Genomic DNA, 26,137 nt, shown 5'->3' on the forward strand with positions numbered 1-26,137 from the left:
CAGGGTTTCTCTGTGTAGTTTTGGTGCCTGTCCTGGATCTCACTCTGTAGACCAGGCTGGCCTGGAACTCACAGAGATCAGCCTGGCTCTGCCTCCCGAGTGTTGGGATTAAAGGTGTGCACCACTGCCACCTGGATGAGACCCTGTCTTTTTAAGGAAAAAAAAAGCTGGAGTGATGACTCAGTAGCTAAGGACACTTGCTGGCTGCTCTTGCAGAGGACTGTGGTTCAGTTCCCAGCAGCCATATGGTGCTCACAACAGCCTGTAAATGCAGTTTTAGGGCATCTGATACCCTCTCCTGGCTTCTAGGCACATACATGGCTCACATAAATGTGGGGAGACCCAAGACTTTCTCAGAGGCCCTGAGGAAAAGACAATGGGGAGTTTGGTTCTATGTCCTTGTCCAGAAGTGAACTTGGCAAAGCCAATCCAGGGCTGAGCCAGCCTCGAAAGATCCGAGGTTGAGGATTCTGTGGGCCCGGCTCTTCCCGCTGGGCTGTGGTTATCAGTCCTAAGGCAGCTGTATCTGAAGAACACTGTGTTCTCTTCACCAACATTGTCTGATTTAGTTCTGATGACCATTTTCCCCCTGCAAATAGTATATAGGTACTCACACATACACATAAAATAAAAAATAAATGAGTCTTTAAATTTTTTTTAATTAAAACCAAATTTAAAGACCAGCCTGGGTAACATGGTCATCTTTAAAAAAATGATGAGAGCTGTGGAGACAGTTGAGTTGGTAAAGGTGCCTGCCACCACATCTGATAAGTTGTCTTCTGACCTCAACAAGCATGCCATGGCATGTGCACACACACACACACACACACACACACACACACACACACACACATGTATACAAATCAATGTAATAAAATACTTTTAAAGTTATGCTAAAGCAGAGACCCTGGATTCCAACCTCAGTACTGAGAAAAAACCAAATCCACCCTGAGCAAAGGCACGAGAACTATCTGAAGTGACCCAGCAGGGTCTGGAGCTGCTTCAGGAACTAAAACAACACACAGAGGAAAGGAACTCTTTCAAGACTCCAGCCTCCGATGCGTGGACAAGAGGAACTGCCCAGGCATGAGCCACATTCACCTCATTCACAGTCCTGTGGTCCGTGGAAGGAGGACACGGGGCTGTCACTGTCCAAGTCACCTTCTGACAGTGGTTCTGACATGGCTCTCCTGGAAGAGCCAGACCACTGCCCCTCCTACCACCCTCAGTCACCCTCCGTCCCGGCCAGCCCTCGATACAGCTCCTTCGATCCAACTCCTCGATGAAAGACTTTCCTGGTTTCTCCACACAGTGAAGGGCTAAGTCACACCCACTTCCAAAGGCAGCGTTACTCAACATCAGGGAAAGGCAGGGCCCGTGCCAAGCAGAGGCCCAAACCCCATGTCTGCTCCCCAGAGACCCCGGGAGCTGACCGTCTGGCACCTCGATGGTTTACCTCCAGTGCCCAAGAGGGTAGAGTCAACCAGCAGACAGCGGTTCACGTGCTCGCCCCTCTTCTCCGGCTGCTCATAGATGAATTCGTACTCTGCGGTATCCTTGTTACTGCCACCACGGTAAATGGCATATTTATAAGGGATGGGTTTGTCCAGGCTCTGCCTGGGGATGACCATGCAGCCCTCGATGAGAGACCCGAGGTCACCAAGGTCTCTGTGGAGGAACATAATATGCCCATTTACCAGAGGACACATGTCGTGAAGCCCAGCCCCAAGGCTATAGCACTTTTATAACAGAACAGGATCTCCAGCCAGAACCCAGAAAAAGAGCCACAGTAAGAAGTGGAAAAGAAATGCATGCTGGAGAATGTGTCTAAAACACGCATTTTCGGGCTAGGTGGTGACAGCTCATGCCTTTAATCCCAGCATTCATGAGGCAGAGGCAGACTGATCTGTGAGTTCAAGACCAGCCTGGTCTACAGGGTGAGTTCCAGGACAGCCAGGGCTACACAGTGAGACCTTGTCTCAAAAAACAAAAACAGGGCTGGAGAGATGGCTCAGAGGTTGAGAGCACTGACTGCTCTTTCAGAGGTCCTGAGTTCAATTCCCAGCACCCACATGGTGGCTCACAGCCATCTGTAATGAGATCTGGTGCCCTCTTCTGGCCTTCAGGGATACATGCTGTATACATAATAAATAAATAAATCTTAAAAAAAGAAAGAAAGAAAACAAAAACAAATCACAAAAAAACCCACTCATTTTTCACCAATCATGGTAGTACATGTCTATAAGGCTGATGAGGCAGGAGGATTACAATGAATTCTAAGCCAGCCAGGACAACAAAGTGATATTTTAAAACAAACAAACCAAAACAGAAGGAAAAAAAAAAAAAAGAAAGACAGAAAAGGAAGAAAGGATAGAGCACACCCAACTGCTTTGGTCACATGACCACTGACAGATGTTCTGTGAGTGACAGGACAGCCCCAAGCTCTCGTACTCACTTGGTGTAGCACATCTCGCAAGCATCACTCCAGCCGTTCTTCCCGAGTTCCTGTCCCCCTCTGACATACACTCTGTGGTTGTCAGGGTTGAATGCAAAGTCTCGGGAGACAATAGCGTGGAAGTACACGGTGACTCCATCCTCCAGGTTAGGTGTTCTGGGAAGCAAGGGGAAAGAAACACTAGCTGCCAGGGTGCGTACACACATGCAGGAATATGTGCACACGCACAAGACACACACACCATCCTTATTTCTCTGCCTTATGTCCACACCCCTAAGAGCAAGTGCCAGGCACTAAGGTTCAGACACAGCGCCCCAGCAGGCTGCTGCTTCTCCTCAGCTCCAAGGTACTAGTAACAGTGGGGACCAGGGGGCGGGGTTAGGAGTCTGGACTGTGATGGCCTCATCCCAGAGAGTTCCTGAGCATCATGCTGACTGCTAGGGACCCAGGAACCAACAGGAAAGGGGATTTGGGACTGGTGTCCCAGATGGGCCCACCCAGAGCTGTCCTCCCAAAGGCACTGATGAGATGCAGGCTGGGCATGATGGGAGCCGCATGACTCTGGCGGAGCTGTAACACAGGCCCGGTGCAAGAGGCCACGTCCTACCCCGACGGAGCCTCTGGTGCAGCAGCCTTCTGGTTTCTCTGCTCCTTCTTGTTTTTCAAAGCTGCTGCACAATGTCTGTTCTCTTCTGGCTTCTTCGGACCGTCTGGCTGGGTGTCCCCAGTTTCACCCCTTTTCCTCCCCATGTCAGGCAACTTGAGCTCAGCTTCCTGGAACAAGCAATTGAACCCCAGTGCTTAAGACAAGACATGCCTCACAGCCGCCAGGCCAGAGACGTCCTCGCTCAGAACTGTCAGGGTCTTCTGGCCTGCTTACCATGGCCTGCAGGAGCCCCTCTTTAAACTTGTCCACAGCCTCTCTATCCCTCACCAGCTTCCCTTTTCTCTGAGAACAGCCCACCACGTTCTACCTTAGGGCCTTGGCCCACGCCATTCCCTGTCAGGGCACTTCCTGTGTCTATGGCTCAGCCCTCACTCCTGGTTTCTACTCTCACAGCGCCTCCCGGGGTCTCACGCAGCCACCCAAGAGGAAGGATCCACCTCCTCCCAGGACCTCCCAGGACTCTCCACGTGTGTCCTCAGGGAGCCTTCCTGACTCTCTCCTGCATGGGAATTCCATGGAGACAGACTCTAACGAATGTTGCTAACGTCCCAAAGGGACCCCAAGTGTATCCTTTGAGAAGTGGGGTCCAGTGAGGCCCAGGCTCTAGCAGAGGGAAGTGTGTGGCCCTGCCTGTTGCTTGCTCCTCAGCTCCACCACCCTCTCCCTTTGTTCAGTTACACTCTGTCCAAGCTAAAGGAGTGTGCCCAGTGCACTTGTTCTTGCAAAGGACCCTTGTTGGATTCCCAGCACCCATGTGGAGGCTCCTCCTCCTCCTGCACCAGCGCACATGTAGCAAAATTCTCAATTAATTCCCATAATCCTAACACTTGGAGGCAGAGGCAGGTGAATCTCTGTATGTTTGAGGCCAGGCCAGCCTGGTCTACAGAGTCCCAGGACAGTCAGGGTTGCACAGAGAAACCCTGACTCTGTTGTGACTGAGGGCCGACCAACCCCAGGACCCAGTGAGATCACATCAGGAGACTGCCTGAGGCGGGGCAGAGTGGGCAGGAGCAGCAGGTGTGACTCACTCACCATTTGGGTGGTCCAGGAGACATCAGACTCGGACTCCTCTGGGTTGTCCAGTTCCTTGCTGGAGCCTGGGACCCTCTCCTCTTTTAGCACCTGGCCTGGCTCAGCCCTTTCCTCTGAGGTTGACGCCACCAAGAAGGCGTTGTTGTTCTCAGAATCTGCTGGGGCAGATGAAGGCAGGATCACACCAGGGAAGAGCAGCAAGTTCCGGGAAGGGCAAACAGGACCCTTCGCTCCCACCAATATCCGCTGAGAGATCAGCTTCTCCGAGGCTGTGTGCTGTTTCTGCTCCCAGCCTTCCAGGGCAGGACCAGGGATTGCAGAACCACAGGGACAAACACAACTTGATGGCCTGAACACCCACCCACCCACAACATCTGAATCAATTATTTGGGAAGCAGTTGCCATGTATTTGGGAGTTGCTGGCCAGACACAGAAACTTGTGCCTACATGTGGCACCCATACATTTGGCAAGAATTCACACATAAAACCTGAGAAGCTTAAAAAAAGGATTCTAAGCACACAAAAGCACAGTCAAATTCGGCTTCTTGGAAACCACCTTTTCTCCAGTGGGCTGTTTGCTGGTGTGGCTCCTTTAAGAGATGGTTTCCTGACTCAGCATTAGCAGCAGAAACTATATGGCTCTTAAAGGAGCCCTGCTGTCAAACACTTACATGGTATTTATGAGCAGTTGGTGGCACCGTACTTAAAACCTCCCCAGAGTTGCAGGCAATTCCCATGGCTCCCACCAGTACCTCTGTCATGAAGCTAGACTCTCAGGAAGCCAAGGGATGGGGTGGAGCCAGCTGCTTAGTCCTAGCCATGATGCTTAGCAGATTAAATGCTCATGTGGTCAGAAAAAGATAGAGATGTGCATTAAAGACAGATTCAGACAAAAAAAAAAACCAGCCTCTAGACTTTTCACTGTGTGTTTAAAAATATATGCAGGCTTGGGAGAGTAAAGAGAAGGTATAGACAGTCATAAAAAAGAAATACATAATTTGAAAATAATGAAGTTCTTAAAAATGGAGTAAAGTGTTATAAAAAAAGCCACTTAAAGATGGGAAAACAGAGTCTGTGTCCTGCATGTTATTGTTTTCTTTTGAATTGTTTGATAGCTGAGGAAGGAGCAACATTTGATTATAAATGATGATAAATTGATAAATGATGCTGGATTAATCCAACCTTTGTACTTTAAAAATGTCTTGACTTCAAAATTTAAGTCAAAAGATAGTGTTACTTTGGAGAAGAGGTTATACTTTTATTTCCACAGGAAATGTGAAGCTGTGGATTCATTCTGTGTTAAGAAAAATCAGGAGCTTTTAGCTAGTTAAGCTTCAGGCTTTTGAGCAGCAGTTCAGCTAAGAGCCATTGGGATGAGGATACAGAAGCTTCCAGTCTGAGGAAACAAGACCAGCTGAGAAGTTGGTCAGAAGATTTTAACCCCGAGACGCAGAGGCCTGCAGAGGTAGATGGGCCCAGCGGCGGCGGCCGACAGGGACATTCAGGCCCAGCGGCAGCCAGCAGAGACATACAGGCCCAGCGGCGGCCCACAGAGGTAGACAGGCCTGGCGGCGGACACAAGCAGACACAGGTAGGCCAGCGGCGGCGGCCTGCAGAGGTAGACAGGCGGCAGTGGCTGACAGGGCCATTCAGGCCCAGCGGTAGCCCGCAGAGGTAGACGGGCCTGGTGGCAGTGACAAGCAGTGGTAGGTAGGCCCTCGGCGGCAGCCGGCAGAGACATATAGGCCCGGCGGCAGCCCGCAGAGGCAGACAGATCCAGCGGCAGCTGACAGGGACATACAGGCCCAGCTGTGGACCGCAGAGGTAGACAGGCCTGGCGATGGAGACAAGCAGACCCAGCGTGGAACAGGGACGCCTCTAACCCCAACACCCGGGGAGGAAGCTATCTCTGTGGGACGGAACCAGAATGAATCTGAACACTCCGTCTGAGGACAACCCAGGGTCCAGCTGCTGATCCTGCAAAACCCTACAACTTGGAGGTGTTGGTGAGACTACCCCACTCAGCTGAAACCCATCTGGGAGAGGATTCAGATGCCTACAGTCTGAAGTCTGAAGAAACAATATCAGCTGAGGAGTTGACGAATGAACAAATCGTGACCTGGGAACACAGAAGAAGGCGCTGCCCAGCCACCAAACCAGATCACCAGAATCATAAGTATATACTTCACCAACTGAGATCAGCTGCCCCTGAAGAAATAGCCCAATAACACCAATTTAACCAAGAACTTCTACTAAACCAGGACTAAAAATTAGAACAAGAGAGGCACTCTCAGACACAGACACCACCTGCACCACACAGAGGAAGAGATGAGTAGACACCAGTGCAAAAATACAGGCAACAATATAAAGCCTATATGGCAACATCAGAACTTAGTGATTCTACACCTGCAAGACCTGAACATACCAAGACAGAAGAAACAGAAGAAATCAATCCTAAAAATGACTTTAAGAAGATGATAGAGGCCCTTAAAGAAGAAATAAAACATTCCCTCAAAGAGGAAATAAAAACTTTCCTAAAAGAGGAAATGAAAAACTCCCTTAAAGAGGAAATAAAAACTTCCCTTAAAGAGGAAATGAAAAACTCCATTAAAGAGGAAATAAAAAAACTCCCTTAAAGAAATGGAAGAAAAAACAAACAAAAAATGGGAAGAAATAAAAGAAAGCCAAGAAAAAGCAATTAAACAGATGAAAGAAACATTCCAAGATCTGAAAAATGAAATTGAGACAATAAGGAAAACACAAAATGAGGGAATGCTGGAAATAGAAATCCTGACTAAACGAACAGGAGCTACAGAAACAAGCATAACCAACCGAATGCAAGAGATGGAACAGAGAACCTCTGACACTGAAGACACGATAGAGAAAATTGATTCATCAGTCAAAGAAAACACTAAAGACAAAATAGTCATAACACAAAACGTGCAAGAAATTTGGGACACCATGAAAAGACCAAACCTAAGAATAATAGGGATAGAAGAAGGAGAATACCAACTCAAAGGCACAGAAAATATATTCAACAAAATCATAGAAGAAAACTTTCTTACCTAAAGAAAGAAATACCTACGAAGATACAAGAAGCTTACAGAACACCAAATAGGCTGGATCCAAAAAAAAAAGTCTCCTCGCCACATAATAATCAAAACACTAAACACACAGAACAAAGAAAAAATATTAAGAGCCACAAAGGAAAAAGACCAAGTAACATATAAAGGCAAACCCATCAGAATAACACCAGACTACTCAATAGAGACTATGAAAGCTAGAAGATCATGGACAAATCTCATGCAGACACTAAGAGACCACAGATGCCAAGCCAGACTATTATACCCAGCAAAACTCTCAATCACCATAGGCGGAGTAAACAAAATATTCCAGGATAAAACCAGATTTAATCAATACCTGTCCACAAACCCAGCCCTACAGAAAGCACTAGAAGGGAAAATTCAACCCAAAGAAGCTAAACACATCCATGAAAAATCAAGCAATAGATAATCCCACAACAACATACACCACAGAAGGATAACACAACACAACCACAAAAAATAACAGGAATTAACAATCACTGGTCATTAATATCCATCAATATCAATGGTCTCAACTCACCTATAAAAAGACACAGACTAACAGAATGGATAAGAAAACAGAACCCATCCATCTGCTGCATACAAGAAACACACCTTAACTTCAAAGACAGACACTACCTCCGAGTAAAGGGCTAGGAAAAGGCTTTCCAAGCAAATGAACCTAAGAAACAAGCTGGTGTAGCTATCCTAATATCTAATAAAATAGACTTCAAACTAAAATCAATCAAAAGAGATCAGGATGGACATTACATATTTATCACAGGAAAAATCCACCAAGATGAAGTCTCAATTCTAAACATTTATGCTCCAATACAAAAGCACCCACATTCATAAAAGAAACACTACTAAAGTTTAAAACGCACATCAAACCCCACACATTAGTAGTGGGAGATTTTAACACACCACTCTCATCAAAAGACAGATCTACCAGACTGAAACTTAACAAAGAAATAAAGGACCTAACAGATGTTATCACTCAAATGGACCTAATAGATATCTACAAAACATTCCATCTTAACACAAAAGAATATACCTTCTTCTCAGCACCCCATGGAACCTTCTCAAAAATTGACCACATGCTTGGACACAAAACAAATCTCAACAGATACAAAAAAATTGGAATAACCTCCTGTATCTTATCAGACCACCATGCCTTAAAGTTAGACCTCAACAACAACAAAAATTATAGAAAACCCACAAACTCATGGAAACTGAATAATGCCCACCTGAAACATCAATGGGTCAAGGAAGAAGTAAAGAAAGAAATTAAAGATTTCCTAGAATTCAATGAAAATGAAAGGACAACATACCCAAACTTATGGGACACTATGAAAGCAGTGCTAAGAGGAAAATTCATAGCTCTAAATGCACACATAAAGAAGATGGAGCAATCCCATACCAATGAATTAACAGCACAACTGAAAGCTCTAGAACAAAAAGAAACAAACTCACCCAGGAGAAATAGACACCAGGAAATAATCAAATTGAGGGCTGAAATCAACGAAATAGAAAACAAGAGAACAATACAAAAAAATCAATGAAACAAAGAGTTGGTTCTTTGAAAAAATCAAGAAGATAGACAAACCCCTAGCCAAATTAACCAAAAGGCAAAGAGAGAGCACCCAAATTAACAAAATCATAAATGAAAAGGGAGACAAAACAACAGACAACAAGGAAATCCACAGAATCATCAGATCATACTTCAAAAACCTGTACTCCACAAAAATGGAAGACCAGGAAGAAATGGACAATTTTTCTGGATAAATACCACATACCAAAATTAAATCAAGACCAGATAAACCATTTAAATAGACCAATAACCCCTAAAGAAATAGAAACAGTCATCAAAATCTCCCTACCAAAAAAAGCCCAGGACCAGATGGTTTCAGTGTAGAATTCTACCAGACTTTCAAAGAAGAACTTATACCAATCCTCTTCAAAGTGTTCCACACAATAGAAACAGAAGGAACACTACCAAACTCTTTTTATGAGGCTACAATTACCCCAATACCCAAATCACACAAAGATGCAACAAAGAAAGAGAACTACAGACCAATCTCCCTCATAAACATTGATGCAAAAATACTCAACAAAATATTGGCAAACCGAATCCAAGAATACATCAAAACAATCATCCATCACGACCAAGTAGGATTCATCCCAGGAGGAGGTGGGAATGGGGGGTAGGCTGGGGGTAAGGGGAGGGTGTGGGAGGGGGGAGAATAGGGGAACCCGTGGCTGATATGTAGAACTGAATGGTATTGTAATATAAAAATAAATAAATTAAAAAAAAGAAAAATCAGATTTGATTGAGGAAGACACTCTGAAAAATCTTCAATGGGAACAAATGGCCCAGATGATCCAACGTTTCAGGGTGCCTGTCATGGTTTCCTCTGAGGTCTGCATCCAGAACAGCTTCAAGGTTGCTGATTGAGATATGATCCAGCCTCATAGACTACTCCACTCAGGACTTGACCATAATCCTAAATTTCTCAGGGTCCCTCAAATATTACCAGTGCTCCCAATCAACATAAAGTAGTCTCGAAAACTCTGCCTGCATTCCCAAAAGTAAATTATGAATGTTTGTCATCATTTAGGGGGGTTGGTTACAAGTTGTTATAGATAATGGTCAGGAAAAAAGATTAGATTAAGGAATCTTGTTCTGAAAAGAAAAGGAGGATATAGAAATGATAGGAGAAAAGGGTAGATTATTGAATCTACTTTAATCCAAAAAACAACTGTTAACTCAAAATACTTTACATTGGTATGGGTTTTGGTTTATTGATAAAAAATTTAAGGTCAATTTTGTTATACTATATGTATATTTCTACTCATTTAAAGTATTATGTTTTTGCAACTCATTTAAAAATGTAATATATTGTGAAAAATACAAATTAATAGTCATCTACAATAGTCAAACTTATAGTCATGTTAGATAGGTTTCCTAGATTTGTAGAGATGTATTTCAAATTTTCAAACACTTTTAATGACCTACATAATATGGCATTTAAGATGTTTTAACAACTTAGGCTTTTCATGACAATGAGATATGTCTGCTCCTGTCAGCACCATTACTTCAAAGAGGATGATGGACATTAAAGAAACTCCATATGGAGTTTGTTTTCTTTATGTCAAAAGCTAGCCATGTGGGCAAAGAAAGTGTCCTTGCCTCAACTGCTGACAGTATGCTGTCCACTGGACAAGCAGGACACAAAACAAAGTGACTGCAGAACTTTGCCAAGACAAGGTGGGACAGTCCTTCAAAATTTCTGCTTCACAGAAAATCTGTCAGATATGCTAGGCCTGTAGGCCAGACATGGATGCCCCAATGTTGCAGAGGAACCTTGGGTAACTGTCCAGGAAGCTTAAGGTCCCTGTCATTAGGTAACATTTCACCCTTCTGGGGTCTTTGATGGTGTTGAAAACTATATAGTTATAATTATAGTTTTTTCCCTTAGTTATAATAGAAAGTAAATTAGACGCAAAACTCACCAAGATAAGGCAACTAAGTGGGGCTGGAGAGATGGCTCAGAGGTTAAGAGCACTGCTGCTCTTCCAAAGATCCTGAGTTCAACTCCCAGCACCCACATGGTGGCTCACAACCATTTATAATGAGATCTGGTGCCCTCTTCTGGCCTGAAGGCATATATGCAGGCGGAACACTGTATACATAATAAATAAATAAATAAATAAGTATTTTCTCTAATTTTGTCAAATGCAAATGGATTGGATATTGTTAGTGTAATTCTTACTTAATAATTGTTTTTATTGTATATAGTTTTACTATATTAAGGTTAAAACCTTCTGTTTTAATTACACAAAAAAGGGGAATGCTATGGGATAATGCTCTTGTACACTGTAAAGATCTGTCACTCAAGTTAGTTTAATAAAATGCTGATTGCCCAGTACCCAGACAGGAAGTATAAGCAGGGTGAACAGACTAGGAGAATACTGGGAAGAGGAAGGGTGGAGTCTAGGAGTCACCAGCCAGATGCAAAGTAAGCAAGATGAGAATGTCAGACTTAGAAAAGGTACCAAGCACATGGTTAAAAATATATATGAATTATGGCTTAATTTAAGTTTAAGAGCTAATTAGCAATAAGCCTGAACTACTGGCTAAGCATTTATAGGTAATATTAAGTCTCCAAGTCAATTATTTGGGAAGTGGCTGTCAGGTATCTGGGAGCTGCTGGATGGACACAGAAACTTCCCTCTACAGATACACTAAATAAACAGAAAGAGGTAATAAAGACTCCCATAAATAGATTATATAATGCTTTATTAACCTTGAATTTTCTAAATGCTAATGAGAAAGGAACAACATCTGTGGAGAGACATTGGATAATAGAAAAAAACTATAGAATTAAATCAGCCTGTATACTTTAAAGATATATTGACCTCAGAATGGAACCAGGATATGTGTTACGTTGGGGAAGAGGTTTTGTTTTTGTTTCCTCGGGAGAAGAAAAGCTATGGATACCATCAAAATTGATAAAAGTTCAATTTGAACAAGAGAGACCTCTTAATCAGAAGAGGTGGTTGTTCATCAACCAGCACGACCATTCAATCTAAACTAACATATAAAACTAACAAAAACTTTTCATTTGATCAGATATAACTTGCCAAAAGGAAACCTCCCCAAAGGTAGGGTTGGGGCAGGGTTATGTTTTTGTCTTTTCAGAAGAATGAAGGCATCCAGCAAAGGAATCTGAAGACTACTAGACAAATAAGACAGGTGAAGAAAAAGACAAATCATCTAGAAAAAAATGTCTTGAGAAAAAGAGTAAATTGGCTTATTGGTATATCACATCTCCAACAGGATAAAATGTGGTAATATATTGTTTGTAATCTAAGAAATAAATCTTGCCTAAGATCAGAGGACAGAGCCAACCACAGAATTAGCTGTAGAGGTCAGGCAGTGGTGGCACATACCTTTAATCCTAGCATTCAGGAGGCAGAGGCAGAGATCTGTCTTGATTTCCTGTGAGTTCAAGGTCACACTGGACTATAAGAGATTAATCCAATCTAAAAGAGAAACAGAGCCAGGCAGTGGTGGCATACACCTTTAATCTCAGTACTTGGGAGTCACGTGCCTTTAATCCCACTAGGAAGGTTGAAACAGGAAGTGATTTGACTGGGCAAAGAAATGAATATAAGGCGGGAGGAGACAGGAGTTCATTCCTGTCCTTCTCTTCTTCTCAGCTGAGAATCAGAGGCCTTCAGTTTAAGGATTCATGGAGACAGGATCTTCCTTTTTGGCCTGAGGATTCAGGAGTAGTGAGAAGTTTCTCTAGTAACTTGTTCCTCTGCTTCTCTGATCATTCAGCATTTATCTCAATATCTGGCTCTGGGTGTTTTTTAAGATCAATTAGGATTCATGCAATAATAAAATTTCATAAGTATTCCTAAATGTTTGTTTCTGCTGTTCTCTACAGACACATAAGGAAAGGGGTCTTTTGTAGTCCCAGTTCAATTGAAAATTAAAGCTGACTTTGGAGTTAGAGTGTAGCTGTCTCCTCTAAACCCAAGCATGCTTGTTAAAGTAAAATCCAAAATCTCTCTTATGTCAGAAGAGCCACCTGATATGGCACAGAAGAAAAACTAAAATTAAGGGACTGTTCTATTGCCACTAATCTCATAAACCTTTAGTTTTATTTTGACTTCTTAACATTTTCTTAAGGTATTAATATTATCTCAAAGTCTATAAGATCAATGCTGTGGGATGTCTTTCTGTATGTTGTGAATATGAATGGCTCCCATTGGATAATAAATAAAGGTGTTTTGGCCTATGGCAAGAACACTTATATCCAAGCAGAAAATCCAACAAGAGATATAGAGAGAAGAAGGGTGGAGTAGGGGGAGATGTGAGCTGCCACCCAAAGGGCAACAAGATACCAGCAGACTGGTACTGCCACGGCAACATGGCAACATATAGATTTATAGAAATGGGTTAATTTAAGATGAAAGAGCTAGCTAGCAAGAAGCTGAATCCATAGGCCATACAGTTTGGAATTAATATAAGCCTCTGAGTGATTATTTTATAAATGGCTTTGGGACTGCAGGAGAGATTTGTCTGAACCTTGTGGCCAGGCAGCACCGGAGAAACTTCTGGCTACAATTGGAGCCTGGATGTGGTGGCAAGAGTTTCCACCTAAAACCTGAGAGAGCTTAAAAAGAGATTATACACTTGAGATTCAAGATGGCGGAGACAAGCAGACGCAGGTAGGCCTGTGGCAGCGGCCCGCGGAGGTAGATGGGTCCGCCGGCAGCGGCCGACAGGGACATTTATGCCCGGCGGCAGCTGGCGGAGACATTCAAGCCCAGCGGCGGCCCACATAGGTGGACAGGCCCTGCGGCGGAGATAAGCAGACGGAGGTGGACAGGACCGGCGCCGATGGCCGACAGAGACATTCAGGCCCCGCGGCGGCCCACAGAAGTAGACAGGCCACAGAAGTAGACAGGCAGACGCAGGTCGGCGACTCGCGGAGGTGGAAGGGCCCGGTGGCAGCGGCCGACAGGGACATACAGGCCCAGCGGCAACCAGCAGAGACATACAGGCCCGGTGGCAGTTCACAGAGGTGGATGGGCCCGGCAGCAGTGATGAGCAGAGGTAGGTAGGCCCGCGGTGGCAACCGGCAAAGACATACAGGCCCGTTGGCCGCCCAAAGGGGCAGACAGACCCAGCGGCAGCTGACAGGGACATACAGGCCCAGCAGTGGAGACAAGTGGACGCAGCTGGGCCTGTGGCGGCGGGCCACAGGGGTGGACAGGCCCGTGGACAGAGAGGGGTGGACGCAGCTTGGAACAGGGACGCCCCTGGCCCCAACACCTGGGGAAGAGGCTATCTCCGTGGGTCAGAACCAGGGCGAGTCTGGGCACTCCGTCTGGGGACAACCCAGGGCCCAACTGTTGATCCTGTGAAACCCAACAACTTGGAGGTGTTGGTGAGACTACCCTGTTCAGCTAAAACCCATCTGGGAGAGGATTCAGATGCCTACAGTTTGAAGTCTGAAGAAACAAGATCAGCTGAGGAGTTGACAAATGAACAAAATGTGACCTGGGAACACAGAAGAAGGCGCTACCCAGCCACTAAACCAGATCACCAGAATCATAAGTATATAATTCACCGACTGAAATCAGCTGCCCCTGAAGAAACAGCCCAATAGCACCAATTTAACCAAGAACCCCTACTAAACCAAGACTAAAAATTAGAACAAGAGAGGCACTCTCAGACACAGACACCACCTGCACCGCACAGAGGAAAAGATGAGTAGACGCCAGTGCAAAAATACAGGCAACAACCTAAAGACCTATATGGCAACATCAGAACCTAGTGATTCTACACCTGCAAGACCTAAACATACCATGACAGAAGAAACAGAAGAGATCAACCCTAAAAATGACTTTAAGAAGATGATAGAGGCCCTTAAAGAAGAAATAAAACATTCCCTCAATGAGGAAATAAAAACTTTCCTTAAAGAGGAAATGAAAAACTACCTTAAAGAGGAAATAAAAACTTTCCTTAAAGAGGAAATGAAAAACTCTCTTAAAGAGGAAATAAAAACTTCCCTTAAAGAGGAAGTGAAAAACTCCATTAAAGAGGAAATAAAAAAACTCCCTTAAAGAAATGGAAGAAAAAACAAACAAAAAATGGGAAGAAATCAAATCAAGCCAAGAAAAAGCAATTAAACAGATGAAAGAAACATTCCAAGATCTGAAAAATGAATTTGAGACAATAAAGAAAACACATGCTGAGGGAATGCTGGAAATAGAAATCCTGACAAAACGAACAGGAACTACAGAAACAAGCATAACCAACCGATTGCAAGAGATGGAACAGAGAATCTCTGACACTGAAGACACGATAGAGAAAATTGATTCATCAGTCAAAGAAAACACTAAAGACAAAAAAGTCGTAACACAAAACATCCAGGAAATTTGGGACACCATGAAAAGACCAAACCTAAGAATAATAGGGATAGAAGAAGGAGAAGAATACCAACTCAAAGGCACAGAAAATATATTCAACAAAATCATAGAAAACTTTCTTAACCTAAAAAAAGAAATACCTATGAAGATACAAGAAGCTTACAGAACACCGAATAGGCTGGATCCAAAAAAAAAGTCCCCTCGCCACATAATAATCAAAACACTAAACACACAGAACAAAGAAAAAATATTAAGAGCCACAAAGGAAAAAGACCAAGTAACATATAAAGGCAAACCCATCAGAATAACACCAGACTACTCAATAGAGACTATGAAAGCTAGAAGATCATGGACAAATCTCATGCAGACGCTAAGAGACCACGGATGCCAACCCAGACTATTATACCCAGCAAAACTCTTAATCACCATAGGTGGAGTAAACAAAATATTCCAGGATAAAACCAGATTTAATCAATACCTGTCTACAAACCCAGCCCTACAGAAAGCACTAGAAGGGAAAATTCAACCCAAAGAAGCTAAACACATCCATGAAAAATCAAGCAATAGATAATCCCACACCAACATACACCACAGAAGAAACAAGCTGGTATAGCTATCCTAATATCTAGAGAAAAAGGATGTTTCAAAAGAGAAGAAGTCTTGTGGCAATGCCTCAGTGGTCCAGGTAACTACCAGAACTCGGAAAAGTTGGTTGAACTTGGGATTGACTGGGAGGCCAAAGATTTAAAAAGCAGAAGATTCTCTCAAGACACAAGTTGTGTGATAATAGTGTGTTTTGTGTGTGTGAATGAGAATTTGTAAATGTTGAATTCTAGGCTTCGACAATCATTGTCAGTGCAGATTAAGCTGCAAGTATTTATGTTTTAAAACTTAAATTATAAAGCTAGTTATGTCTTTCTAACAACTAGTTTTAATGTTTATGAGCATATTTTACCTACATGACCTTTTCAGGATGTTGAGAAAGATGCATCACAAGCACAGGTTGGAGGTTGGGGGCTAGATGGTTTTGAGGAAGAGGTCTTGGTGGACTCTTTCATAGAGCAAAGGGAAGCAATGCCTTCTGGGAAATGAGCTAAGTTTTAATCTAGTCTTTAAGATTAGAAGTCAAAAACAAAAATATTAAGGAAAGGAAAACCTAATTGATCTTTGAAGTATTGTTATGTGGAATTGAGTGGGACTTTTGAGGCCTTTCTTCCAGAAAACAAGGACTTGGTTGTCAGGCCTATATTAGGCCTAAACCTTGGTGCCATGTAGTTGTACTTAAATCATTTCAATGGAAAGTGTCTTAGTGATTGGAACTTCTAGTGCAGTTTGGAGTTCTTCCATTTGAAAAATGTGATATTTGCATGGGATTGTTTGAATCTTGTTTTCTAGTCCCTCCCCATCACCACCCTCATAGTCTGAAGGTAGATTTTTCTCTTGATAAAGGAACAAAAAAGGTGAACATCTTGTTTGTAAATAGGTATCTAGTAACTAGTGGTAAACTTGAAATGGTAGAATTCTTTAAAGCCTAATTCTAGGTAGCCTTAAGAAAATGTATCTTTGCTGTGGGATGTTAATGTATGTCCTGTGGGAGCCCTTCTTGGGTTCCTTGTGGCGTTACGCAGCAGGTTTGCATAGAGGATGATTAGGACCATGGGCCTGAGTGCAGGTGTCTGAGATGGTCTGCACTTGGCTGTATTGGGGGATGGTCTGTATGTCAAGTTGCTCTGATTGGTCAATAAATAAAACCTGATTGGTCGTGGCTAGGCAGGAGGTATGGGCGGGATTAACAGAGAGGAGAGATAAAAGAGCAGGAAGGCAGAAGGAGACACTGCCAGCCACCGCCAGGACAAGCAGCATGTGAAGATGCTGGTGGGCCACAAACCACGTGGCAAGGTATAGATTTATGGAAATGGATTAATTTAAGCTATAAGCACAGTTAGCAAGAGGCCTGCCACGGCCATACAGTTTGTAAGCTATATGAGTCTCTGTGTTTACTTGGTTGGGTCTGAGCGGCTGTGGGACTGGCGAGTGATAGAGATTTGTCCTGACTGTGGGCAAGGCGGAAAACTCTAGCTACATATCTTAATTATTTTTTGAACCTGTATTCACCTTGTTTTTTTCAAATATCTTAAGTTATATTTTCTTTTTCAGAGCTGCTTCTTATTTAGGGCTACTTTTTTTTTTTAATTGAGGCGTAATTCATAAAAGGGTATATTGTTTTGATGAGACTTTTTACAACTGTGGCTGAATGTCTTTCTTTAGTCTTCCAAGAAGGGCCATTTTACTTTTTTAGAGTTACTTTTTAAAGTCATGAGGTCAACAACTTGGACTACTATGCATGTAAGTGCTAATGCAAATTAAAGCCCAAGTTGACCTCCAGCAGCAGTTCATTCTATGTTGACAGTGAGAGAACACTTTGCCTGTTAGGATACGGTTACTCGTGGACTGAAATGCAGAAGAAACCCCTCCCCCTATTTTGTTTTTTACAAAAATCAAGGTATATTCTAGGGTTTCCTGGTTGACCTCAACAGATAAACTGAGATGATAGTCTTAGTTCAGAAATGATCTGAATGTAGATTTACAGTCTACGTGTACAGCTGGCTAAGTGAGATCGCTTTCACAGTTCTGCATGTATTCCATCGGCTCCCCATTAGTCACTGAACTCTTAAAACTGGTATTGTAACATTATCACAATGTTTTGCGCCAATTTTATAAACTTTGCAGTGCAATATGTGTTCCTTTTCTGAGGCAAACCAAAGGTACATTTCTCAAGGTTCTGCTGCTATCAGCAGCGTTGATGGAGGATTTTTTATACATTTGTAATAGATAGAAATAAACCAGAAAAAAAAGAAGAAAAAAAAAGTGGTGGAGGAAAAGGTGAACACTGCAAGAATAATCAAAAGGGCTGAGAGTTGCAAACGCCAAGAATGGCTTAGCATAGTAAATGGAATAGAACAGCTCTGAACTATAGCTTACTTTTCCTGGTTTGGTCTGACAGAATGATTGAATGCTTTTGTACAAAAATCAGAGCCTTGGGCTGGAGAGATGGCTCAGCCGTTAAAGGCTAGGCTCACAACCAAAAATCAGAGCCTTAAAAACAAGGATTTGGTGAGATTGTAAAATGGTGTGCCACTTTGGCAAAACAGTTTGGTGGTTGGTCAAAATGCAAAACATTGTTACTGTTACTCAACAATTCTACCCTTAGGAATATATCCTCAAACTACTGAAAATGTGCACCTATGAAACATGTATATGAAGGTTTACAGCAGTGTGTTGCTAATAGTAAAAAAGTTAAAACAACTCAAATAGCTATCAAATACTGGAGAGAAATAAAATGTGGCTTATTCATACAATAGAATATTATTAAGACATAAAAATGAATGAGAAACTGACAGATTAAATGACTTTGGTGAACCTTCATAATTTCATTTGTAGATCTTTCCATTTCTAATTTATAAATACATTTGGGGTTATAAATTATAAATGTACTGCCTCCTGTCAACATTGTATACTTCTATTTGATGATTTCTGTGTCAAGCATTATATGGAAATGTTTCCAAGTATTTTCTGTATTAACTGTGAATGAATAGAACAAAATAAATTGCCTGTGATGGAAAAAAAAAAGAAATGAAAAAAAAAAAAGAGAGATTATAAATGTAGCTAAGAGCAGCTTCCGCGTTCCTGTCTCTCATTTGGGCCTCAGTACAGAGGCACCTAGCATTCAAGCTTGAGCACAGCAGGATTCCTGATGTTGCACACAGAGGTGTCTTCAATCCATGCAGTGCACTGCATGGTGGATTTGACTTTTGCTAGTACAGACAAAAAAAAAAGTTTGTGGGCTACATGCTACTTGATGGAGGCATAGACCCACTGCTTCCCAGAATCAGCGGTGAACATGGCTCCCAGAGCTGGGAGTAAACATACCTCCACCATGTTGGGAAGCTGAAGGGGGTGGAGTCAGCAGCCAGGGCTTCAGCTTTCATCCAAGCCATGCAGCTTAAGAGTTTAAAATCTCTCCTGGTCAAAAATGGATTACAGATATACAATAGGACAGATTCAGATGGAATAAACTTCTAAACAAGTTACAGTGTGTTTAAAAATATATGTAGGCTTGGGAGAGTAAAGAGAAGATATAGACAGTCATAAAAAAAAGAAATATATAGTTTTGAAATAATAAAGTCCTTAAAAAGCGAAATAAAATATAAAGAAAATGAGCCACATGAGGATAGAAAAATGCACAGAAAGTCTGGATATATGTATTATTGTGTTATCTTTAAATTTTTTTTTTACTGCTATGAGACATTTGATTATAAAAGCTTCTGGATTAAACCAACCTACATATTTTAAAAATATCTTGACTCCAAAATTTATGTCAAAAGGTTTGCCACTTTGGAGGAGAGGTTATGTTTTCATATCCACAGAAAATAAGAACTGTGGATTCATTCTGTGTTAAGAAAAATTAGATTTGATGGAGGAAGACACCCTAAAATCCTCACTACAAATATGGGAAAATGAACCTAAAGTAACTACAAGACACATGATGTATATTTTACCTGCTCAAATACATAACAAGAAATTATCAGAGCTGGAGAGATGGCTCAGGGGTTAAGAGCACTGGCTGCTCTTCCAGAAGTCCTAAGTTCAATTCCCAGCAACCACATAGTGGCTCACAACCATCTGTAATGATGTCTGGTGCCCTCTTCTGGCCTGCAGGGATACATGCAGGCAGAACACTGTATATGTAGTAAATAAATCTAAAAAAAAAAAAAAGAAAGAAAGAAAGAAAGAAAGAAAGAAAGAAAGAAAGAAAGAAAGAAAGAAAGAAAGAAAGAAAGAAAGAAAGAAAGAAAGAAATTATCTTTGGCTGACTTGTACAATGCACAGTCTGACTTGTATTAATGCAGATATGTATGTCAACTTTAAAATTTTATTTATTTTCAGGACAAGGGGACCAGACACCAATGAAAGCAAATGGCCCAGATGATCCAGCATCTCAAAATGCCTCTGTTGCAGTTTCCTCTGACTTATGCATCCAGAAAGGCTTCAAGGCTGCTAGCTGAGATGATCCAGCCTCACAGACTACTCCAGTCAGGACTTGGCCATAATCCTAAATTTTCTCAGAGTCCCCATAAGATTAGCAGTGCCCCAAATCAACAGGAAGTAACTTAGAACACTAAATCCACATTCCCAAAAAAATGGATTATGGATGTTTGTCTTTGTTTAGGAGGTTGATTACAAATTGTTATTGGTCATAGTCAATTTCTTTCCAGAAGAAGAATAGGGAGATATGATATAGAAATGATAGGACAGGGGTTGGGGATTTAGCTCAGTGGTAGAGTGCTTGCCTAGCAAATACAAAGCCCTGGGTTCAGTCCTCAGCTGGCGGAGGGGGGGGGGGAATAATAGGACAAAAAGGTATATTATTGAATCTACTTTGATCTAAAAAAACAACTGTTAATCTCAAAATACTTTACATTGGTATGGATTCAAGTTTATTGATAAAAATTTAAAGTTAATTTTGTTATATCATATGTATATTTACTCTTGTTTAAGGTATCATGTTTATGCAAATTATTTAAAAATATAAGGCATAGTTAATACAAATTAATAGTCAAATTTATAGTCATGTTAGTTAAGTTTTTTGGGTATACATAGATATACTTCAATTAAGTAGGTAATCTTCAAATACTTCAAAGACCTACAGAATATGGCATTTAAAAAGTTTTAAGAACTTAGACTTTTCTGGACAATGAGACACATCTGCTCCTGGCAGCACCAATTACTTCAAAGAGGATGATGGGCATCAAAGAAACTCATTTTGGAGTTTGCTTTCTTTGTGGCAAAAGTTACAGATTCAAAAAAGAAACTCACTATAGAGGTGTAACCTGTATAGGGTTAAGAGACATGAGGATAGAGGGATAATTAGGTATAATCTTTTGGATTACCGAGATAGGATAGATTATAGATTATTTTCTCTGAATTTGTCAAATGTTTATGGACTAGATATTGTTGATGTAATTATTGCCTGTATATACTGTATATAGTTATTGTACTTATTTATATAGATTTTTGTGGTGATATTTTGTGTGTGCTATAACAAATAAAGCTTGCCTGAAGATCAGAAGGCAGATCCAGCCACCAGTTAACCATAGAGCCCAGGCAGTGGTGGCACACACTTGGGAGGAAGAAGCAGGAAAATCAGGAGTTCAAGGCCACCCTGAACTTCACAGATTGAATCTGTCTAAAAGAGTTACAGAGCCGGGCAGTAGTGGTGGCTCACACCTTTAATCCCAGCACCAGAAAGGTGGAGACAGGAATATAAGGTGGGCAGAGACAGGATCTCAGGCCATTCAGTCTGAGGATTCATAGAGACAGGATCTTGCCCTTTGGAATGAGGATTTGGTAGAAAGAAGTAAGAAGTCACTCTAGTAGCTGGCTCCTTTGTCCTCTGATCTTTCAGCATTTATCTCAATATCTGACTCTGGATTTTTATTATTAAAACAAATTAGGATTGGTGCTACAGTTTTTCTTATGTTAGTTATAACCTTTTTATTTTAGACAAAAAGGGGGAAATTTGGTGATATTTTGTTTATGTTATAACAAATAAAGCTTGCCTGGAAATCAGAGGGCAGAGCTAGCCACTAGTTAACCACAGAGGTCAGGCAGTGGTGGCACACACACTTAATCCCAGCACTTGGAAGGAAGAAACTGGAAGTGATCTGGCTGGGTGGAGAGAGGAAGTGATAAGGCAGGGTGGAGACAGGAGCTCCATCCTTTATGAGCTGAGGAGTTGGCAAGTAAGAGGTAAACCATGGCTGGTTTGCAGCTTTGTCTCCTTGACCTTGCAGCATTTACCCCAATATCTGACTCTGGATTTTTATTATTAAGACCAATTTGCACTACACTTGCACACACACTCACCAGTTATGGGCATGCAGTCCTAAACTTTCTTCATTACAAACCACATGCCCATCATGAAAACTTGAAAAATACACAAAGCTAAAACCTCACTGCCCAGTAGTTTGTTCCCATCCAGTATTCCAGTATCCAAGTTCAACTCCTACTTGGGTCCTGGGGACTTGGGAGAGGGGAGGTGTGGGGAGCTTAATTTCTGAAGGAATCTCACAGGATACCCATACCCTGCAGCCCATAGACAACCACAGACACACAGCACTTGAAGCCCTCACCCTCACAAAGCCATTTCTGCACCATTAGGGACCTCACAGGAACCCCATCTTTACCCATAGCCCACCCGCTAATGCCCAAGCATCTGGGAGCTTCTTGAGTCCCTGTGGAGGCTGCTCCAGCCTTGGAAGCCTGAGCTTGCAGGAGGGAGGGAGCGGAGTCCTCACATCTAGTTTCTGTTTCCTTCTTTCTGACCACGCTGTGCTGAGGATAAACCCAAGCTTCCTGCACACTAGCTAGCACTCCACCCTAAGCTGTGCATACCTCTGTTTCAGTTTCCAATCCGGGAAACAGTCACAGCCCAGGGTGAGGATGTAAGGCCATGGCCAAGCCAGGCTCAGCTGCCCTTTCTACCTATACAGACGAAACTTCCTGCCCCTTCCTCCACCACTCTCCACATGCCAGGACAGCCTGGCGAGGTGTCAAGCGTAAGACATGATGGCATGTTGCAGAAATGCCACACACCCTCGCTTTCAGACACATCTCCTGGCAAATGCATATTGTCAATACACTCACCCAAAAGAAAAGAACCAAGAAAGGGGCAACCGTAAAATCGCAGAAGGTACATGAGAACTCGTCCCACAGCTTCATGATAATAATTAGCTATAAACCAGCCCATCTACAAACCTGTGAGCAGGGACTCCTCCAAGGGGCCACACCAGCACCCCAAGGCTTCCTCCACACTGAAGCCAGTGAGACCTGAACCGCAGGACACAAGCTGCACAGGGTTCAAATTCTGACTATGTAACTGGGTAAGTTCCCTCTTACCAGCCTGGCCAGGGCTTCTCTGTGTAGCCCTAGCTGTCCTGGAACTCACTCTGTAGACCAGGATGGCCTTGAACTCACAGAAATATCTCTTTCTCTCTCTTTCTCTTTCTCTCTCTCTCTCTCTCTCTCTCTCTCTCTCTCTCTCTCTCTCTCTCTTGTTTTACTCACAGATCTCTCTCTCTCTCTCTCTCTCTCTCTCTCATTTTGTTTTGTTTTTTTGAGACAGGGTTTCTCTGTATAGCTTTGGAGCCTTTCCTGGAACTCACTCAGTAGCCCAGGCTGACCTTGAACTCACAGAGATCCACCTGCCTCTGCCTCCGAAGTGCTGGGATTAAAGGCAGGAGTGGCGGATTAAAGGCAGGAGCGGCCGCCGCTGCCACCACCACCCACCCACCCACCCCTGGGCTAAATTTTTTTTTTAAATTGCCCAGCCATCTCTCCAGCCCTTCTGTTTTCACTTGGAATTTGGTTCTTTTTCAGCTTATTGAGGATGGATGGCAGGACCTGGCTTAGGGCACAGGTTGTGACTCACAAGTTTGCTAACAGTGATACTTCATGGTCACCCCTAAACTTCTGAACACCCACCCTCCACCTCCCAGTAGTGCTGGGACAAGACTTCCATCCTCAGGATCCCTCTCTCACCAGTGGCTGCTCGTTCCTGGAGAAAGCGCTTGCTACAAGAACTGAAACCAAAACTTACTTCTCTCTCTTTTTTTATTTTATAATTTAATTTTACATATCAGCCACGGATTCCCTTGTCCTCCCCCCTTCCCGCCCCCCCATGCCTTCCCCCCAGCCCACCCCCCATTCCCATCTCCTCCAGGGCAAAGACTCCCCTGGGGATTGAGTTCAACCTGGTAGATTCAGTTCAAGCAGGTCCAGTCCCCTCCTCTCAGGCTGAGCTAAGTGTCCCTGCATAGCCCCAAGTTCCAAACAGCCAGCAATAACTGAGGAGCCCCCAACTGGATCAGGTCCTCTGGATAAGTGAGACAGTTGATTACTTCTCTTTTGAAGTGCTGGCACCTCTAGCAGACCTGAACAGCCTGCTCTGAGGGAAATACAAGCACACAGGAAAGCTCTCTGCCACTACCGCCCACCAGAGAAGAAAGGGACCCTACTCCATCCTGGAGTCCCACTGTCCCCTCCCCACCTCACCTTGCACGGGGACTGCAGCAGACAGTTTCTGTCCACACTGGCTGCAGAACCTGGGTGACTTCTCTCCGGATATATTCCGGCACTGTGGACACTCCATCCACAAACCTGAAAGAAAGAGAGAGGCGCGGGCAGCACACTATAAACCTCAACTTTCTGTCACGTGACTACCACCCACTTCAGTTTCCTTTTCCAGGAAAATGAAGGTTCCTCCTAATCGAAACCCAGACCAGAGCTCCCTATCAGTGCTCAATTCCAAATCCAGCTCCTCCCTCAAGCAGCAATTCACACCCCCCTACTGTCCCTCCCCTCCATTGTCCACCAACATAGCTCAAGGGAGCTCACAGAAGGGCTGCTGCCAAGAGAGGGATACTGAGTCAGGCCTGCTTGGCAGAGCCCAACAGCTGAGGACCCTGACCTCAGACAAGGTTGGCAGCCACCTGCCTGCTGACTATGGAACACCTGTGCCGGTCTGCTGCAGCCAGGTGCTGGGGCTGCCCTGGGGCTGTGTCTTTCACCCTGCCCGCCCCCCAGACAGCTGAAGGGGAGGGTTGGGGGCAGTTTTGAGAGCATGAGGCCAACCAGCCCAGATGGCCTGGTCAGGGCCCCTACCTGCTGTGGGCCGCAGGAATATATCATAAGAACTCAGCTGGTTATGGCAAAGTCACTACCTGGAGGGATCAGGGAATTCCTCCAGAGGAAGCCAAATCCCAAGGAGTTTTTGGTGTTACTTGGCTTGTTATATATCAGCTGTCTTCTGTTATGAAAATCATGTGTGCCTTCATAGTTTTCCCAATTGACTTTTCCCTAAGAAGGGCTAACAGTGTAGACTGATCACTCTCTAGACATACACATTCCAGGTATTTGGAGAACAGCCTCAGGAAAGGCTTTCTCTGGAATCAGATTATCTATCTCCCTTGGCCACTTTCAAGGACTACAGGAAACACCACCCAGGTGGACTAACAATGATAACAGCCCACATGCAAGTCTCCTGATTTACAGTAAACTCCACAAGGAGACACCGCCTAGGAGAGGTGGACGTTAAGTAATAGCTTTACACAATTTAGTTCGGATCCTCCCTTTATATATCCCGAGACTTCCAGGAGGCAGAGGAGAAGAGAAAAGAGAATGGAAGAACTAGATGGGTAAGAACTTGAGAGGAACGAACTGAGATGGGGAAGAACTAGATTGAAGGGCTAAAAGAGAGGACTAGAGGAACGAGATGGAAGATGAGGAAGAGCCAGATGGGGAAGAACAAGAGGAGGAAGAGCCAGATGAGAGAGAAGGAGACGAGAGAGGAGCTGATAGGGGAAAGAACTAGATAGATGAGAACCTAGAAGGGACAGAACTAGATGAAGGAATTAAGATAGAACCTACAGGGGACAGTAGATGAATATAGAGAGAAATCAGGCAAGAAAGGACTTAGACATGAGAACAGAACTGAAGCTGTGTATAAAGGATGTTATGCCAGAGGAATTAAAACAAGTGGACTATAGAACTCGGTGTGCTGAGATTATATTTCCTGATAATAGTCCTCGCCGTTAGTAGTTCTCTCTCCTGAGCCCCTGGGATGTATAATATTAAGGCTGGTCCCTCTAATATTATACAAGACCTGGCGCCCTTGGGTACCCAGTCTCAGGAAGAGTAATCTACCAAGTGTGAGACCAAAATGAGCCATCTTAGAAATAAGACCAAAATGCTTTCACCCAAAAACTAAGGCCTAAGATTTCTCCTTTTAGGAATAGGCCATTAGTTACTGAAACCAGTCAGTTCAGATTCCAGAAACCAGGAAGTGTAAAAGTACAGAGTCACAAGATAGTCACGAGGTAATGCCTGCCA

The 26,137-nt window shown here is 43.3% G+C and overlaps 1 protein-coding gene across 1 annotated transcript in view; it reads right to left on the minus strand.

Moving 5' to 3' along the window:
- LOC102904687 (E3 ubiquitin-protein ligase RNF213) overlaps positions 1-24,434 on the minus strand; it is a 111,407-nt gene extending 86,973 nt beyond the window's left edge. The window contains exons 1-5 of the mRNA XM_076543878.1: positions 24,302-24,434; positions 4,155-4,309; positions 3,063-3,229; positions 2,456-2,611; positions 1,457-1,668 (exon numbers count right to left, since the gene is read on the minus strand). Of these exons, the coding sequence (XP_076399993.1) occupies positions 1,457-1,668; positions 2,456-2,611; positions 3,063-3,229; positions 4,155-4,309; positions 24,302-24,398 (787 nt within the window). The 5' untranslated portion in view covers positions 24,399-24,434. The remainder of the gene's footprint in view (positions 1-1,456; positions 1,669-2,455; positions 2,612-3,062; positions 3,230-4,154; positions 4,310-24,301) is intronic.
- Between the last annotated feature and the right edge of the window lie 1,703 nt (positions 24,435-26,137).

The sequence above is a fragment of the Peromyscus maniculatus genome, chromosome 8, assembly GCF_049852395.1.
Source record: "Peromyscus maniculatus bairdii isolate BWxNUB_F1_BW_parent chromosome 8, HU_Pman_BW_mat_3.1, whole genome shotgun sequence".
In the NCBI taxonomy this organism is placed as follows: Eukaryota; Metazoa; Chordata; class Mammalia; order Rodentia; family Cricetidae; genus Peromyscus; species Peromyscus maniculatus.